The following is a 13,424-nucleotide window of genomic DNA, read 5'->3' on the forward strand; positions in this document are numbered from 1 at the left end:
CTGAAGCTAGGCCCCCTCAGGGATAGATCTATGGTCCTCTGTCTAATGGCTAATGGGAGAATGGCTTCACCCTGAGCACTCTATGACCAGTGGCCTGCTGCTGCTGCTGCATCAGTTAGGCCAGTGACTATAACAAACATTTTAATTTCAAGGAACCCCAAATTGATATGTATTTGGTGTTATTGCTGATAGCAACTTGTGAGTGTGATGTGGGATAATTTTAACAAGCTAGATGACAGAACAGTGAAGTGAAAAATATGCAGGGTAAACTGTAAAAACCCTACTCAGTCACATCCATAGTCGGACAGCATCTGCAGTCGTGAACCCGTTTAACTGTTAGTAATAGGGGTTGCAATTTCTTAACATTTACCTAAACATCCGTAATAGCTACTGTGAATAAATTTGTACTTAATATACTCCCAACAAAATAATAATCAAGTCATTTTGACATTTGTCAGGATGGTATTACTTCACAACAAGATACAGTGTCTAGATATCACTCTTCTACCTTGAGGTCCAACCTCCACACACACACAAGGAATTACTCCAGCAATAGAACCTCCATGGGCTGTGTCAGATGTCACCGGACAGCGGTGTGCCGTTATCGGACACTCTCCTAAAACTTATCCCCACCTCCAACCAGCCACTATGCTAGTGACCCCTCTTGTTAACAAGCTGCTCTTGATGGGTCTAGATTTTCAACAGCCACTATACAGCAGCTGGTTTAATGCTGTGCTGCAGTGAGACAATAAGACACAAGACAGATATTTCTACCCAGTGGAAAGCATAAGCTTCGCATACGCTTAGGGCCCATAAAATATTACCAGTGAATATTAATTCACCTCCTGGCGTGGTGTGTGAAAATGAATTCTGAGAGCAGTTGGAGACAAAAGGACAGTGCAATAACTTGACTGTGTTGTGGAGGTGTGGCTCTGGACACAGTTGCTTACTGGAGGCCCTGTGCCAAAGAGATGTCGCGCTGAACGCAAGGCACTTGGCTGGTATGCACTCCAACTGTGTGTACACACACATGGCCCATTGAGCATGCTGCTGCTATGCCAACAGGGTCATTAAGCATGCATTTGCAATACAACAAACTCCTCCCCTCCAGGAGCCAATTAAACCAGCATGAGCCGAGTTTGCAATCCGATATGCAAAACAAACACACCTTACCAATGCACACTCACAAACAAACAAAAGACATAAATGCTATTGCAAGCGTCTCATTATGCCCAACTAGAGAAACATTTTTATTGCGGACAAAGGCTTCACAACCTAATCAAAGTCTTTTGATAGAAGACAGGAGATAGTGAGTCAAAAGTATATTTTTGGGGCATGGCTCTGCAACTTCGCAAGGTGCTAGCCTACCTACATATCAACTGTTCATGCATCTTGTTCAGCCTTTAGTTGTACAAGATGCTTAGTTTGGTGGGTTTATTTATTCTCTGTAATATTACACCACACAATGCAGTGTAAGCTTGTAGTAGCTCTATCGATAGCCTGTCACCTTCTTTCTGGCAAGTAACACCTCTGCATGGAGAAGATAAATTATGCTTTAGGAAATTACGGTTAAATGCAGTAACAGTGCTGTGCATCTGTGATAAAGTGATGGAAAGATGTGCTGAGTTACATTACCTGGTGTAGCTCTAAACACGCAGGTGATGTGTATTACATTATGGACGATTCATTTAACATTTGGCACGAAAAATATAATCTTGTTGGCCACATGCTCTGGCCAAGAAAATGCCTAGTGGAAACCCTGATCCCACTAGAACCGTGCGTCCTCTCAACTGCGTATGCATGCACACACAACCTCACTGTCACTCTCCCATACTTGCTTCACCAGTCAAATGTTTTTCCAGCAAATCTCTTACACCAACATTATTTTTATGAAGCATTTTGTTTATGAAACAATTAGAAAAATACCAGTAGATTACTGGCTTTACATGTGAGTGGGGAAGTGGTTTAGCTAGTGCATCAATAGAATAGTCCTTCAACATGAATGGGTTAGCCTTGCTCTTGATGAAAAGCAGCAGGCAACCTGGCTGTTAAGCGAGCTGCTTCCAGTAAAGTCCCATTATCATTTCAAACAAGTTCAAAAGTACTAGAGTGACCATTTGACTGGTCATGTAATGACAGCACCTGCACACATTAATTGACAACAGAATGCCATGGGCCACACAGCACATGCAGCTTTGACAAACCCAACAGGCAACAACAAAAAAACAACAACATCCCAAATTAAATAATTGTCCCCCTTGAACAGAATGGAACATATCCCCTTGGCCTTTAGGTCTGACCTAATGGAGTTCAAGTCTCCCATCATTGTCGCTGTGTGAAGACTTCCCCTAAGACAACGAAACCAATTTAGCAATCACTCTTCCCCGTGCTAAGTACATATTAAACTATATATCAGGAACAGTGTTCATGATATGCGATTTGATGTTGGCGCTTCAACGTCTGCCCTAAGCTGGTCTAAAGTCCAGCAGTGAGTTATTTCCTTCCCATTTAGAGAGAGCTTTATTCTAATGCACGCCTAGTCGCCTACGTACCTGTAGGCAGGTTCACAACAAGTGCATCTGTGCCAGATTCATCCACATGCATTGAGCAAGTGCCCACTGACACCGAGAGCATGAGCTTACTCTGCCATGGGGCGAAATGAGACACTTTTGGCTCTCCATAGCAGACCTTCAGCTAAAAGCTGACATTGCAGCATGCTGTGTGTAGATGATTGGACTTCAGTGTTGTTAACGTAAGAGATGATTTGACTCAGAAATGTGTCCCGATTGTCTGCTTTGAAAACAATTCCAAACCTCAATATTTCAAATATACCTCTCATCATGCAAGAATGTCATGAATCCATGTCTACTTATAGTGCCATTATAGAAGCAAATCTTTGGTATGAACTAGGCTTAGACACGTTAACAGCTGTTAACATCCCATCTCCACCTGACAAGTTCAAACATCAAGCACCAATTAACACACAGCCAGAGACCCAGCACAAGCTTGTTATGACTCATTACCTTGAGGATTCCTGGCTGTTGATTTGCTGTTGATCAACTAATTGCAAAATCAATAGTAAGGACAGCTGAGCTGAGTAGCATGTGAGGCTTGAGTACATTTTGCCTCAAATATTCCTTGCAAGCACAAAACCTTAAGTGGTGGTCAAGTACCTGCCCACCACTGTGGAAGCTAGTTGTTCGATTTCACTGCAGTGCATCAATCTTTGTCGAGCATCTACAGTATACAAACGATGATATTTGTCATTGCACATACTTCTACAAGCTGGGGTGGCACCTGTTAAGGGTGCGTTGTGTGTGGGAAGTGTTAGGGTTGAATTACTGGTATAACAATCCACAAGTGCAAACCCCGGTTTGTCTTATAGGGTTGGTTGGGTATTCTGAGATCTAGAGCCAAATTAGATTATAGCTCGACTCTTGCCCAGTTGGTTAGTAAGTTGGTCCAAGGCAACTTCTTAGAAAGTAATTCTCAAGCAATCCCAATTATTAACCGACTGGAACGTTCATTAACTTTTTCCCTGCCAGATTATTTATTTATTTATTGGGTCTGGTGCCATCAAAAAGCGGCTTACCTTTGTGACGTTATAGTAGACAGATACACTTTCTTTTTTTTCTTTTTTTTCTTTTCTTTTTTTTAAGTGCCTGGTCTGCGCTTTCGCAGACCAGGCAGCAGAGGGCGGCGTCATGCAAGGATTAATGTGAATTTGGCTGGTCCCGCTTCCCTTACATTGAGAGCACACTCTGGCCATTGAGCCTTCCGTGTTGAGAAAATCAACACGGAAGAGAATTGGTCTCCGTTGATGTTAATGCATAATGGATTTTTAAGACCATCCCTGCAGACGATGTGATTACAGTACACTGCGGCGCGACCCCTCATCAGCTTAAGGACATCAACAAGGTAAACGAACGAACGGCCGTATTGGCGCGGCTCACTCTCGAGAATTGGGGCGAACAGGAACGTCCAAAGCAGTATAAGAGTTAAGATAATTCACTTAAATAGGAAGAGAATGATGAAAGGATGACGTGGGCAAGTCGTCACTCCTGACAGGTTTTCTGAGATATAGAGCCAAATTAGATTATAGCTCGACTCTTGCCCAGTTGGTTACTAAGTTGGTCCAAAGTAACTTCTTAGAAAGTAATTCTCAAGCAATCACAATTATTAACCGACTGGAACGTTCATTAAGATAATTCACTTAAATAAGAAGTGAATGATGAAAGGATGACGTGGGCAAGTCGTCACTCCTGACAGGAAGAGTGCGTCCAGGTGGGGGCTCCTCACTGGCAGGTGAGCCAGTGGGAGACAACAGCAGTGAAAACACAAAGAAATGTGTGAGGGGAGGAATTAATTGGCATAATGACTAAATTAGGGAATAACGGGGAAAAAAAACAACACCAAAAGATTTGGTCAATAACTGGCGAGACCTCACTCTTAGGTCTCCTGTAGTAGTAAAGAAGTAGATGGAAGAGGATACATCTCTGCACTATCGATGGAGCTGATGCTGTTCAACATCTAAATTCACAATCTAGCCGCAATAACATCATGTAAGTGTGGCTACGCATACGACCTGGCCATTTTACTCAGCAAGTCTTCCTAGGGAGCATGAAACTTCTGTCTTCATACCTGAAGAACTGGCGACTCAAGCTCAGTGTTGAGAAGGCCGTAGCAACAAAGTTCCACCTCTACAACAAGGAAGCAACCAGCAGAATTAACGATGGTTGACAATGCAGTCAACCGTTTGAGTTCCAGCCCTCCCTGACTTATCTTATGTGTGAAGCTCGATAGAAAACTATCCAACAACACCTGGACAGTGGAAGGCAAAGACCACCACCCGACCCGCACTGCTATGCTGTCTAGCCAGTACTACATGGGGAGCCACCGCAAAAACACTGCGCATCTCCATGGCCCTGGTGTTCCCCCCAGCCCAGTATTGGGCCCTGGTATGGAGCCACATGTCAAGAGGTTGGACGCTGCCCTCAACACTTCCTTATGGACCGTCTCTGGATGCCAACGAGCCACTCCAACTGCCTGTCCTCGCTCTAGCAGAGGTCAAACGAGAAACAGCGAGGACAGGCTGGCCCTCGCTCGGAAGGCACAGATGAGGGAATCCCACCTCCCTCACAAGGTCGTCACGGAGACACCACAGCACACGCGCCTCAATTCCCGGGGCCCCTTTGCCACACAGGCCCAATAACTGCTCTGCACAATATCAGTTGACACCTACCTCCAAGGCTTCCTGGGTGAAGACAACATGGAGGGACCAGTGGGAGGCAGAAGAACCATCTAGGCTTCACCCCTACATCGTAGATCCGACAGAATGTCTTGGCCAGCACCTCCCCCACAGGGAGAGCCAACCCCCAACCGCCTGAGGACAGGTGTGGGACGTTTCGATGCAGCAATGCAAAAGTGGGGTCTCATAGACAGTGCTACCGATTTCAGGTCTGGGCTTAAAACACTAATGTGTTACAGTATCATCATTTTCTAGGGACCGCCTGGCACTCCCTTAAGGATCCATGAAGTCCCCAGACAAACCTTTGAGAACCATTACTATAATAAATTCAGATAAGAAACCAAATGATGAAGGCCACTGTGTTCATGGAAACATTAGTACACTTGCCATGCAAGCGCATTTCAAAGCCATCTGTATGTTTAAAAGAATAGTCTAACAAGAGCATATGTAGACCATGATAAACTAATAATAAAGGCAAATAAATGTACCCTGTGCCCCGCGAGTGGCTCGCTCAGCACAGAAACCCCCAGGGCACAAAGTGAAGGAGGGAGGAGGGGGGAGCAACCACGACAACGGAACATTAATTGTTTACTAGAGGCCTATCAAACTGTCTCCTAGCAACTGCCCCGGCAAGCTCCCCAATCAGGTGTGTCTTAACCGTGGCAGTTCTGGTTAGCCTTGGGTTGTGTGTGTGTGTGTGTGTGTGTGTGTGTGTGTGTGTGTGTGTGTGTGTGTGTGTGTGTGTGTGTGTGTGTGTGTGTGTGTAAAACATGTCTTTTTAACCCCCTGCCACAGTTAAGAATGATTGAAATAACAGAATCAGTTAGGCTCATCATACACAGCAGTGTGACACTGTGGCTCAATGCACAGTGAGAAGAAATAGTAACCACTGCCTGCCAATTCATGTACATACAGCTACCACGATTAATAAGCCAACAATATTCAAATTATTTTGGCCATGTTCCATACTACAACGCTTCTGCACACAATGCCACACCATTCTCAAATGAATGTGTATCTCGACGATACCAGCCCTTCTTCAAAACATTCACTTCTCCAGAGCAGTTGTGCTGACATCCTGTACAGAAATACTTGAGCCTTCACTCCTACAGATGATGGTTGAGTTCAGAAAATAACCGCTGCAGTTATAGGAGCTGGCAAGCGCAGATCTAAAATACAGTAACTTTCAGATTTACTGTACCAATCATTTTTTGGGGGTCAAATATGCAGCCTACCATTACGCATTGCCATTCGCTCTGTGAGCATGTCTGGCACACAAGCATCCCTTTGCCAGCCCACTCTGTCCCAATACATAGCAGAGAGCAGATAGATTTACATACACGGCTGACTTCAGTTGGATGTACAGTTGATCCAGCTGGGACAGAGAGACTAAGGCCATGGCTACACGGAGCTGGATATTTCTGAATCTAGATTTTTTTTTTGGTGGGGCTTGCAGCCACACGAAGCTGAATATTTCGGCCGCGAAGCTGGATATTTTTGAAACCGGATAAATAAGTGGAGAGATTGAAAAATATCCGTTTCACTGGATCCGTGTAGACAGGGAACCCGGATATCTCTGAAGACTTTAATGTGTGTGTGCTTGTTAGACCTAGATATCTTTGTCGTGTGGACCTAGATATTTTTCTATGTGGATATCTGAAAAAACGGGATATATGAAATATCCAGCTCCGTGTGGACCTAAATATTTTTCTATGTGGATATCTGAAAAACCAGGATATCTGAAAAATCCAGCTCCGTGTAGCCATGGCCTGAGAGCAAGAGAGAGCGTGAGAGTGACCGAGAGATTCCACCAGCAATTTCATTAGCCTCTGAAAGGAAGGAAGGCTGTCGCTCTCCGGAACTGCAGACACTGTACGAGCCAACAAGATGGAAACACAATCAAGCCATGCATTAAGTCTGATTTATACTTAGTTGCACGCTGGTACTGCACACCGATAATAGCTGATCTACAAGCTCACAACACGTCATGAATGTTGCGACTTGTTGTTTGTTATCTTGTAGATCTGGAGCACAAATAACTATGATATTAACTAATACGGCTTTACACTGTCTCTGGTGCCTGCATCTAGATAACTAGTCTACACCCCATCCCTTGTACTTGCATAAAAATAACAAAAGAGGAAATACAATAATAGGGTTCTACTTCTAGCCAAGCTCGCAAACTCAAGCTTCTCCAGTTAAGTCTAGACACCCCCCCCCCCACACCCCCAATTTCTATTGTATCAAATCAATTAAACAGATTAATTATCATGGAAGAGCATACCTCATAAATGTTAATGTACTAGCCATATATTTGTTCCAACTCTTAACTATCATGAGGTACACAGACTACACACACACACACACACACACACACACACACACACACACACACACACACACACACACACACACACACACACACACACACACACACACACACACACAGTATGTCAGTGACTTGAATTTCCTTACAAAAGAAACCTTGGCTACACACAATGATCTACCTGCCAAACACCCATACGGCAAACCAATACAATAGACATTACCTTGTGACTGTCTCTATGGTACATGGATCATAAAAATCACTTTAGATGGTGTCTCCCATAAATTCAAAACCATAAAAACCAATTGCAGGGTGTATCGGGCAACAGTAAGCCAAGTGTGGTCGATCTGGCTGACGAGACAAGCCAGAGCTGGAAATGCCTCTAGGAGCATTATTAAGGAAGCGTTTCTTAAGCGCAGATAAGCATCACACAGCACAAGTATCGCATGCCCGGCAGCAATACATACACATACAATAAGTCATTCGCGAAACGCGATTGCATCGCGCCAGTGTGCCAATAACCGGAACGAGAGGGGGGCTACCATGTCTCCGCTCCCTCTGGGTATGGAAGTGGCCTAGCCAAGTGCGAAAATAGCAGAAATGACAGAAAAGAGAATCTGCATGAGCAAAGACAGCATTCCTATGACTACAATATAGAGTCGTGACAGACAGCAGAGTCCAGTCCATGCTGGCTTCCACAGGGCTCGGGCCGGGCAGCTGGCCAGCAGAAGACAGTCCACTACACTGCATCTTTGTTTCTTCAGTGAGTAGCAACAATGCCACAGCCAGTAGCCCTGTAGGGCTTGCTGTGACATCTGGCACTGAAGCATAGTGCACTGTTATCAGCCACGAGCCACTTAGCAGGACGACAGCAGACCAGAATAGGTCTCTCCACCTCTGTCTGGAGGTGCTAAAGTCAATATGTCAAAATGAAAACGAGGACAAGGGGTTTATCCCGAGTTCATATCATCTGCCCATCCTCAGTACTCTGCCAAATCATCATAATACAGTCACTGACATCCAGTTTTAGAAATAGACACCGTTAGTGACAGCCTTACAAGATCACAGAACGTTCAGTACAAAAACTGGGTTAAGAGCACCATCTTGCACTTTTAATAGGCTATTAAGTAGCTACCTGACTAGGATAAATCTTCATTTTGCTTTCAGAAAAGAGACTAGCACTGCAGCCCAGCCTACTTTTGTTTCTGCACCATGCACTTCTTCACCTAATTTCTTTATGCTACCCAAACGCCCGTCAAATAACATTCGATGAATGGTGTCGCAGGACACCTGAAAACATAAAGATTGTCAACTCGCAGTCGCAGCCCAACATGGCACTCCATCCATCCTGTACATCAACGTCTTAACAGTAGCCTACAACAGCCATCACTCATCCGCGGTGAGATGCTTAATTGCGCCGTGTGGGCCACCTGGCACCCAGACCGACAGCAGCGGCAGCAGAGGCTGAGCTGCTGTGCTGAGAAGTGAGGTGTCAAAACCAGCCAAGGCAACTATACGATAAAAACACACAGCCTGGAGGCACCAATCATTCTGTCTTATTAACACCGCGTCTTTCAGGCTGCTTCGAAGGCTCACACGAAAATGAGACTCATTTATTGTTGTTACGGAGGATTAATAGGCCAAAGGACCCGTCCCTTGTACACAACACAATCTATAACGGAGACTTCCCTTTCCACCAGGTGTGTCCAAAATGCGGGCCGTTGACAAATTGTATGCGGCCCGCGGCTTCATTCCTAAATTATGCTATAAACGACCTGGCAGCACCATCAAACAAGAATATTGTATAGTATAATTTGTCAGGATTCCTTGTTGGCTGTTGTCTCATTCTGAAGGGGTCAAAGAAAGGCTATTTTGTTGTATTTTTTACCTTGCACATCTGGTTACCTTTAGTAATGTGAGTTATTTGTGTTCAGAGCACTCACCTGACAAAAGACCACTGATATTAAATATTGATGATAATTAAATTAAATATTGTAATTGTGATGCATAAAGTATGTATGTGACTTTGTTATGGTCCAACCGAAAGTAAATTGTCAGGAAATATAGTCGGCCCTTGGGTGTTTTATAGCTCCTTTCGTAACCTCTCCCTCCGCTATATAGCTCCGAGATGAGGTTCCTCTGCATCAGCTGCCCAAATGAGATATCTCTGGTGAATGTTCGCCACGCTTACATGATTCTTACCTTTACCGCACATCGTATCCAAAAAGTAAAGGTTGTTTTAGCGTCTCTCAGATGTATAGTTTTTCCCAACTATACATCTGAGATTTTACGGAAGCAGCAATGCGCATGCGTGACTGGCAACTAATCAGTGTTCTCAGGAATGTTTCGCCACCAAGCAGTCAGGGTGCAAAAACTGGCCACAGGCTGACTGAAAACAGGGATTTAAAATCTTATTTCAACCCATCGCTTAGATTTTCTCCATCACTCAAAAACTATACATCTGAGATACGCTAAAACAACCTTTACCTTTAGGATACAAGAATCATGCAAGCGTGGTGAACATTTGCCGGAGAAATCTCATTTGGGCAGCTGATGCCAAGGAACCTCATCTTGGAGGTATAAGCGGAGGGAGGTTCCGAAAGGAGCTAGGTGTTAATATTTTCTAATGTGGCCCCGTTTGAAAAAAGTTTGACACCCCTGCAAAGCCCCCACCACACACACATACACACAGGCACACACCAATCTAATTAGCCTATGGTGGCCTTGGCAGGTGCAGGTTTGTGGACGGGAACAAAGCCAACCTCATGCATCAAGGCAACTTTAAAATAGGGCCAGTCAGATAACATTCGGAAGCGCTGTGGCTTTGCAACTGGATCCTTAAGACGGAACATGCGATCACTCTTGTTAATGTCTTAATTGGAACAGGGAACACAAGCAACTCACCGGCCACGCGAACTGGAACGGAATCGAAATCTTGCCGGCGTCGTCGACCTTATTGGGGTTTTTTGTGCTTTTAAAAGAAAACATATTTCCACCGAGAACGCCGGTAGATCCGTCCCCGTACGTGCAGTGTCCCGTGGCGGTGACCTCCGTCTGGTATTCCTTCAGGCAGACCTTGAAGTAAGTGTCGCACTCGTCCCGGTTGCAGCGCAGGTCCTGGTGGTTCCTGGAGCCGTCGCAGCATTCCCCGTCCGCAAGCTCCCCGTTCACGTTCTCCACCGTGACCAGCTGGAGCTCGAAATAGCCGGTCGAGTGGGACACCTTAAATAAAAGGGGGGGAAAAACACATTAGAAAAGTGGAAGGAAATGTAAAGACCGCACAAGCATAGAAATAACTACCTGTGTGTAAAATCAGTAAAGTAGGCTAAGGTTGATGCAGGATTCATCTTACATCCAGATCCAGTGAAATAGATTAGATACCAGTGGTGTAAAGTAACTAAGTACATTTACTCAAGTACTGTACTTGAGTACAATTTTGAGGTGTTTGTACTTTACTTGAGTATTTCCAATTTCCAATACTTCTACTCCACTATGGTCTGGGATCCAAACATTGTGCTTTTACTCCACTACAATTGTGAATTAAGACTTTAGTTACTAGTTACTTTGCGGACATATATTATAATATAAAACATACATGAACCACTTTTGGCCCAAGCCTATTTTATACCTTGGCTGTTTGACAATAGCAGATCTATAAGCTCACAACTCATCGCAAGCTTGCACTTTTTTCTTTTGGTGTTTTAAGTACATTTTTTGATGCCAATACTTTGGTACTTTTACTCAAGTAGGCTTCATGTTGAATTCGGGACTTTTAATTTGTCACAGAATATTTCTATATTGCAGTATTGATACTTTTACTCAAGTAAAATATGTGAGTACTTTTTCCACCACTGGAAAAGTGGAAGGAAATTTAAGGCGATGCATAGAATTAACATAGGTGCGAAAAATCAGTAAAGTAGGCTAAGGTTGATATACATCCAGATTAGATACACGCCTATGATGATTAATTCCGAAATATTGGCTTGCATCATGACCATTTAATTAAACCCATAGCGGTAGCTAGTCAACAATTTAGACAATTAAACGCTCGAGATGGAGGTGGTGGTGGAAATGAATCGTTGCATGCAGCAGGCAATTGAATTGATGCAATGCAACTTAGAACTTGTGTGCGTGTGTGGGCCTAATTCTAACACATGTAAGGCACAACAGCTTGACAAAATGGAAGAGTATAGCCCTACATTAATTCCGCAAGACTTCAATCTTGTCATGGCAACACATGATCACATGTAAACTGACGGCCAATTATCGATTAATATGATGCGATCTACGCAATATTGGAAAGCAAATAAGACGTCCACGCCCACCAACTTTTGACATTGCCCGTTTTTAAGGTGCATCCCCAATTATTTTGACAACGTAATTTCATGCAAACGGGAGCCAGCTCTCCTTACCTCGGTCCATAACGTCAACAGCAGGCACACTCTTGGGAGGCAATTCCTAATCCCTGTACGATCCCACATGCCTCCGATTAATTAGAGTGACATAGGGGGAAAAGCGATGAAAAACGACAGAAGGCCGTTCACCGGCGACTAGTTCCTCCACTCCTGACATGCAAAAAAATCACATGCGTTATTTTTTTCCAACGTTGTACGTCCAGATTTCAGCGAAACATTACATGCGTGTTGGTGTGCCGAGCAGCCCGATTTGCAAGCGTTGAGTCTCCCTCCGTCAAATCTCTCCACACAGCAACTGTCTCACACACAGCCACAGCACGCCTGAGGAGAGGATGTCTGCCATGATTGGCAGCTCTACAAACCACTTACAGATCCGCCTGCGGCCACTCTCTGAGCCAACCGGATTACAGGGGGGCGGACGGTAGCTCCCAAAACTTGAATTGAATTGCATAGGTTTTTTTTTCTTTTTTTTAATTAATGCGGGGCTCGATGTTGACAAGCCGCATCCGCATCACAGCATGGTAAACTCAATAGAATTTAAATTAATTGAATCTAGACGATCACTGCAGATCATCATTACCACCACCAGTGGTGTAAAGTAACTAATAAGTGGGTGAGTCTACATTTACTTGAGTACTGTACTTTTTGAGGTATTATTATTTGTACTTGAGTATTTCCCATTTCTTTTACTTTTACTCCACTACATTTCAGAAGCAAATATTGTACTTTTATTCCTATTCAAATTACATTGATTTGAAAATGTTACAATAATTACTTTGCAGATTATTATTATTATTACAAAAATAGTACTTTAAATACATTTTGATACCAATTTTGTACTTTTACTCATTTTGATTTCTACATTGCAGTAGGCCTACTGATACTTTTGAAGAAGAAGAAGAAGATGATTACTTAAGAAATGTGAGTACTTTTTCCACCATGCACTGCAGATCATCATTGCCACCTTCAAATGACTTCATTCCCACGGAGTCCCACCTATTAATAATATAATATATATAATGTAATAGCCAGGCCTGACGCGATGAGTTATATTTACATTTCAAGGTAAGAGTCAAGAAAGACCTGGCTCTATGACATGACTTGAGACACTTTTTTGAAGCGGTCTCTGGTCTAGATGCCAGCCGCACGCCATTCAATAGCCTCTACTGCAGGAGTTCAGAGCGCCCTCTTCCGTGGACTCACTACCAACAATGCAATGTTTATTTGATTTTCTGTGCCAGTGGTGGTGAAATGTAGCCTATATAAATAAATGTCTGTCTTGCATATTATTTTCAAGATAAAAACAACTGATCATTTCAGTCACATCTCTAACTGTGTCTTTCTTTCCTTTTGATTGATTGAATATGCTACTTTATTAGCAGTTTGCATAGGAAAAGCACAGGTCTACTAGCCTACTAATAGGCTATAGGCCTAT

The 13,424-nt window shown here is 43.7% G+C and overlaps 1 protein-coding gene across 1 annotated transcript in view; it reads right to left on the bottom strand.

Moving 5' to 3' along the window:
• Positions 1 to 12,055, bottom strand: part of jag2b (jagged canonical Notch ligand 2b) — a gene marked incomplete at both ends in the record, with an annotated part of 59,249 nt that extends 47,194 nt beyond the window's left edge. The window contains 2 exons of the mRNA XM_080745131.1: positions 10,479 to 10,796; positions 11,987 to 12,055. Of these exons, the coding sequence (XP_080601257.1) occupies positions 10,479 to 10,796; positions 11,987 to 12,055 (387 nt within the window). The remainder of the gene's footprint in view (positions 1 to 10,478; positions 10,797 to 11,986) is intronic.
• Between the last annotated feature and the right edge of the window lie 1,369 nt (positions 12,056 to 13,424).

The sequence above is a fragment of the Nannobrachium achirus genome (assembly GCF_963921795.1).
Source record: "Nannobrachium achirus genome assembly, chromosome: 16".
In the NCBI taxonomy this organism is placed as follows: Eukaryota; Metazoa; Chordata; class Actinopteri; order Myctophiformes; family Myctophidae; genus Nannobrachium; species Nannobrachium achirus.